The 6,524-nt window shown below is 42.5% G+C and overlaps 1 protein-coding gene across 1 annotated transcript in view; it reads right to left on the bottom strand.

The window, feature by feature from the left end:
- Nucleotides 1-2,094: 2,094 nt before the first annotated feature.
- ESPNL (espin like) overlaps nt 2,095-6,524 on the bottom strand; it is a 78,240-nt gene continuing 73,810 nt past the window's right edge. The window contains exons 11-12 of the mRNA XM_029617322.1: nt 5,913-6,104; nt 2,095-3,819 (exon numbers count right to left, since the gene is read on the bottom strand). Coding sequence (XP_029473182.1) covers nt 2,236-3,819; nt 5,913-6,104 — 1,776 coding nt within the window. The 3' untranslated portion in view covers nt 2,095-2,235. The remainder of the gene's footprint in view (nt 3,820-5,912; nt 6,105-6,524) is intronic.

The following is a 6,524-nucleotide window of genomic DNA, read 5'->3' as shown; positions in this document are numbered from 1 at the left end:
TGAAGTCAGGCTAACCGGTCTGTAGTTTTCCAGATCTCCCCTGGAGCCCTTTTTAAATATTGGGGTTACATTAGCTATCCTCCAGTCTTCAGTTACTTAAGGTCCTCTTCCAGTCAAGTCAAATATGATTGCATTATGATCAATGTTGATGAGTGGCCCCACTACCATTACCTCTCGCACCAAATCCTGAGTTCCTCTAAGAATTAGGTCTAAAATAGTTCCTCCCCTCATCAGTTTCCTGACCAGCTGCTCCATGAAACAGTAATTTATTTCATCTAGAAACTGAACTTCCTACCATGTCCTGATTTGATATTTACCCAGTCAATATTGGAGTAACTGAAATCTCCCATTATTACTGTGATACCAAAGGTATTAGCTTCCCTAATTTCTGTTAGCATTTCATTGTCCATTTTGGCCAGGTGGATCGTAGTATACACCCACCACTATACTCTTTCCCATCACACATGGAATTTTTACCCATAAAGTTTCTACTGTGCATTTAATCTCATATAGGAACTCTATCCTGTTGGATTGTATGCCATCCCTAGCATAATATGCCCCCCCCCCCCCATTAAGTTCATCCACCCTATCATTGCGATATAATTTGTGCCCTGGTATAGCACTATTCCATTGGTAATCTTCCTTCCATCAGGTCTCTCAGATGCCAGTTATGTCTCAGATGCCAGTTATGTCCTCATTCAGTGCTTTACATTCTAACTCTCCCGTATTACTTTTTAGACTTCTGGCATTAGCATACAGACATTTCAAGGTATGTTTTTTATTTGTGTATAAAACGTTTCCTAGCAGTTAACAGGGGTAATTTGGAGTCTTTTAACTCAATCTGTTCTTTATATGTAGGCACATAGACTACTTTTAATTTTATTGGAATCTCTCTATTGGGATGCTCTGACTCCCCTGTTATTTTAGTATCCGTTGAAGATACCTCCCTGTGGTAGAAGTGAAGAAGAGAACTATGAACTACTGCGTGACTGTTGGATTTCCCCCATGTTCTAGTTTAAAAGCTGCTCCAGCAACTGCCATGAAGCTTTCTAATGTTTTGGTTATACCTATCACACTACACTTACCACTCTAGTGACTGCTATGATGCTTTCTAATATGTTGTACTCCACTTTGGGTGAGATCCTTATTAAAAAAGATAGATTATAAACCCAAATAATTAAAAATTAAGACTCTATATGTGTTCAGAATGAAATATATATAACAGTTAAAAGAAGCCTCCTACTTTTTTGGAAGTAATATAATGATTATACTCTTATTTGGACCTGAACTACATAATGAGCTGGATTTTCAAAAGGTTATGCGCTGGGCCTATTTTCAAAAGGCCCGGCGATGCGCATAAAGCCCCGGGACATATGTAAATCCCGGGGCTTGAAAAAAGGGGCGGTTCAGAGGTAGGGCGGGGCTGTCCGGGCGGGGCGTGGTCAGAGGCTTCCGGCATAGCAGCCATTTACCACTCGGCCGGCGCACACAACTTACTTCAGCCTCAGGACTGAAGTAAGTTTTACAACAAAAGGAAGAATTAAAAAAAAGGTAGAGGGAGATAGGGGAAGGGAAGGGAATGTGGGGTGGGGTGTAGGGCATGGGGGAAGGCAGTGCAGCTCTTCGCGCGCAAGGTGCACTAGTGTGCACCCCCTTGCGCATGTTGACCCCTGATTTTATAACTTGTGTGCACCTACACGTGAAAGTTATAAAATCGGGTGAACATGTGTGCACGCCGGGTAGCGTGCGCACATGTACGCCCGCGTGCACATTTTAAAATCTACCCCAATATTTCTATGAATGTCTATCTTTTGTCAAAAATAAAACAAAATATATTTGGAATTTGCAATGAAATCCATGTAATCACAAGATACAAAGTGGGAATATATGAAGGACAATATCCAGTCTGGAACAGCAAAAATATCCTTGTCCTATTTATAAATGGCAGAAAAAGGAAGAACAAAAGACAGGAAAGTTGAAAACATATAACTAACATTGCATAATTGGAGGTGTCCTTCAAGAATTTCAATTTTCAATCAGGGCAGAGTCAATCCTGATACAGATTTCAGATGCAAACATCAGGGTTCTGGGAGAAAAAAATGTTTTGGTCATTCTATTCCCTGTGGGAGCTGCAGTAGCAAGTAAGTCCTACACCATTCCTTATCTTTTTTCATCTGGTACTTGGTATTATCATTCAGGTCCAACAACAACTGATTCTATGGCACAAGGTGACCATCACTCTTCAAAGTCAAAAATCTCAGCTTCCTTTTCCTTCCAGAAAGCAAAACTTCTATCAATGTATCTACAGATTTCATCATTATTGAAGTTGCTGATGTCTCCATGGTCAGCGGTGCTTGGCTTGTATTTTTTCTTCTCTAGAGTTGCACTTTGGACCACAACTTTGGGCACTGACCTCCCAAGAGACACCATGGATTCTCTAGCATCTACTATCTCCGTGGTCATATCATTTGGTTGACCAAAGAACCTTGTCTTGATATCCTCAAAGCCATCTTTCCATTCCCGTTTGCCTGCATCAATTTCATCAATGACTGCTTTATGAAAGGCTCGCACCACCTCCCAGCCATATCTGCCCAGGTGGTCAAAGACTTCATAGCAGAGGAGGTGCCGCATTTGGCGCTCTTTTGTGGAAAGGTCCAGCTCCAAGATTTGGAAGTAGCCTAGCATGAAGAGGTCAAGGGTAAGACAGTTGTAATCCATCAGTGCCCCATTGATGTGGGGAAGGAGTTGCTCAGGAGAAAATGTAACCTTCTTGCGGTTCAGAATACGAATTTGTCTAGATGGGACATGGGAGATGATATTCTTCCAGTTGTCAATCAGTTTCTTGATGATACTTCTCTGCTTTAGCAAATGACCAAGTTTGTTGTTCTCCATGACAGACTTTGGTGCTTGCTCTGTTTTGCCTTCTGCATTCTTCTGACAGTTTTGTGAGTCTCCCATTTTATCTGAATTTTTCAGTTCTTTAGTTTCCTTGGCCTTAATCTTCAGGGACATAGTGTAAGCAGATTTCTTCCAGTGACTCAGAAAAAGGATTATTATGCGTTCCTTTCTTAGAGTGGAAGAAGGGACAGCAGAATGGCTTAAAGTGGAAGCTTTTTCAGAGCCAATTCCAGAATTATTGGCATCTTCCACTTCAAACTCTAGTTGTTCTTCCTGGGTTTGATCTTTTTCACTCTTACTAACAATTGATTGTTTTGGAACGATGAGGTCATCAAATGTCTTATAGTCTGCTGAGCATCTTGGGGGTACAACCTTTACCCCATGAAAAGGTGGTGATTTATCCTGACATAGAAGGCTTTGTTTCTCAAAGTTAACTCTCAAGTTTCGAACAGACACACCAAACTCTAGGATTTCTCTCTCAACTGTGCCATTTGACAGACTTTTTCTCAGTTGCTTCTGGGTTTGGTTGGTACTGTACAGCTTGGAGGAAATCCCTTTTTCCTTGTCTTTATCATTAATGTTGGTCAGCAGTAGGGACATGTTATTCACCGCACTGGAAATATGATTGCACCACACTGGAAGTGAAGCCTGGTGTTCTTTGCCTGTTTCTTGATGCAAAAATTGGGTGTTGACAGTAATATTGACAATTGGAGCAGGAAGGATGTTCTGCAGTTCATTTGCCAGATACCTTAACTCACTCTCATACTCCTGACACTTCTTCCTCATCTGCAGGCTCTCAATCTGCTTCTCTAGGTACAGCAGGTCATCATCTGTCAGCAGTTCCCCATAGGGCCCCAAGACAGCATTGTGTGCCTGGGAGTACCTCAAACCACCAACTGACATGCAGCTGCCTTTAGAGTTCTGTGACAGAGAAAACCAAACAGAAGATTGTTAAGAACTGTGTATTATCATAATGAATTCAAACACACTGGGTTACAAAAATAAAAATATTATAATGTCAAAGATATAATGAAAATCTTGTAGGTTATCTCTTCATATACAACTTCTCTCATTAGGCTCCAGGGTAATCATTCATTTACTTTACTGAAGGCAATAATATAGGTTACGAGTTTCACTAGACACTAGCTGACACAGGCCACTTCCAATCAATAGCATTCTGGCTTCTACAAAATCATTTTTTGATTGGGCAAGTAGAAGAGCAAATCATAAAATGTCTGAGGGTTGTTTATTTAGAGTTCAGCCAGCCTGTTTCTAGTTACTTGGAGATATATGATCACTGATAATTAGAGGAGAGAAATCCTATTTTATTTTGATTTTCAGGTAAATCTAAATACTTTAATGAAATATTATAGCAGTTCTCAGATTCTATGCACATGAATGACCCCTTGTATCCAGTAGATGTCTATGGGAAATTTAAGGAACATTCATTACTCATATTGTTGCGGTCCTGGCCGCGAGCACCGCAGCCAGGCCCTTACCTCTTGATTCCCGGACCTGCTCCCGCCTCCAGAGTCCTGGCTTGTGGCCTGTTTGGCGGCGTCCCCGCTGGGGCAGCGCCACCGTGAAGGTTCCGGGGGACGCCCTGTTCCTAGGCGCACGCCACTTGGGCGCCTTTGTAGCCAGATTCCCGCCAGTGCCGACTCGCCCCATTCCTGATATCAGACGCCGCGGCCTTGATAAGCCGGCCGCGGCCATCCAACCTTTGCCTTGCAACGGGTTAGCATGGGTTAGCATCCTGGTTTCCTGTTGCGTTGCGCCCCGGAGTGACCTGCCTGGCTACGTCGCTCCATTTCTGCTACAGTACCTGCTTGGTTCCTGCCTGGTTCCAGTACCCGTGCCTGCTACAGTTCCTGCCTGGTTCCAGAACGCGTACCCAGTTACAGTATCTCTACTGTCCTAGTCTGGTTCCAGTTACCTGTCCTGATCCACAACCCGCCTAAGTCCCAGCGGCCGGGCCCCTACGGGCTCCTCCCGGGGGGGCTTCGGCTTCCAAGGGTGAAGCCACCTAAGTCCCAGCGGTTGGGCTCCTACGGGCTCCTCCCGGGGGAGCACCAGCTTCCAGGTTGAAGAGCATCTATGTCCCGCCTGAACATCTGCCACCTGGCCCGCTGTTCATCAGAGACATTGTCCATCTTTTCCTAGTCTCCAGCAGGCCGGCCCAAGGGTCCACTAAAATGAGACTCTCACAACACATATGGTACAATTGTGGTTACGGTAAAAATGATAATCAGTTAAAATCACAGCGGTTTCCCGATAAGACGGTTCTATCGATGTTTAATTGGTTGTATACTTTGTCATCAAAATGATATTCTGAGCAAGTGATCTTATCATAGTATGAATAGAAAGGTGATGATACTCATTATTAATTACATCAGAAACTGTGTGTATTCCTGGAAATAATGGAGAAAAAAGATGCATTTTTGTGTGTTTTGTGGGTCTTTTCTGACGAGGTTACCTGTAATCATATTGAAAGCAAGTTTTTAATTAAAGGGACATGTATTGTTAGGATATGTATACTACATAATTGGATCCAAAGTGAAGAATCCAGTTTTTGACTTTTAGTTTTTGGAAATGTTAGACCTTTCCCAAGATATGGAGCCCGTACATTTAAAAACTGCCTGATTGTTTACAGGGGAGTTATGATTTCAATTCTCCTTTGGTTCTGTCTGTGGCTATTATTGGTTGAAAATACTGGCTGCATCAATGCGTGTTGTTGTTGTTTTCTCCTACTTCTACAATTTATGTGTGTGTGTGGAGGGAGGGGGGGGAGGTGGAGGGAGGGGCCGTTATTGATGGTTTTGAGAATTTGTAGTTGTTTATCTGTTGCTGTTTTTGTTCATGTAAGCATTGAAAAACTGAATAAAGACATTTAAACAAAAAAAAAGATAATTACTAAAGGAAAGCTGATGAAAAGTTATGATTATTATTATTATCATTTCTTTATCTACAAATATTGATTTCAATTGTCAAAAGAGGCTAAAGTGGCAGCCTACCGTCCTCATGTTCTCCTCTAGCTGGACCTGTAACTTCCGCACCATCACCTGCCGCTTCCACTCAGGGATGGCTTGGTTTTCTTCATTATGAGTAGGTACCAAGGTATCTATATCAGACAGATTGAACTCTTCCATATGTAGGAAGGTGCAGTTGTTCTTCAAAGATTCATCATGTGGATCATTCTTCTTGTCCTGAACAAGGAGTTAAGTTTGATTAAAATAAGATACATTTTGGTTACCATAATTTCAAAACTACATATTCTTTAAGTTTAAAATACTTCTGCATGGTGACCAGGTGCTAATATGAGCTATTAACACAAAGGTACGTGAGCCTGTTGTTCACCTGGGCATTCATAGCATGACTGAAGTGTAACAGTACACCCTGTGGTCTTCATTCTCTGCTTATAGCCTGCTTTGTTTGCCTTCCTGTTGGTGTAAAGTGATTGGTGGGATAGGTGAGGGGATGGGGTCAGTGGCAGGCCAGATAGCCATTGGGGTTCAGTTGGGTGCAGAACTAAGGCACTGGCAAGGCCTCTAAGACCTCACCAGCACAGTTAGAGCCTCTCTCTTCTTCACTGTCAGCTCAACTCTTTAGGGACAGCATCTTTATGA

This window comes from Rhinatrema bivittatum, chromosome 9 (genome assembly GCF_901001135.1).
Source record: "Rhinatrema bivittatum chromosome 9, aRhiBiv1.1, whole genome shotgun sequence".
Taxonomy (NCBI): domain Eukaryota; kingdom Metazoa; phylum Chordata; class Amphibia; order Gymnophiona; family Rhinatrematidae; genus Rhinatrema; species Rhinatrema bivittatum.
The sequence above is the reverse complement of the archived record's forward strand: the minus strand, read 5'-3'. Positions and strand labels throughout refer to the sequence as shown.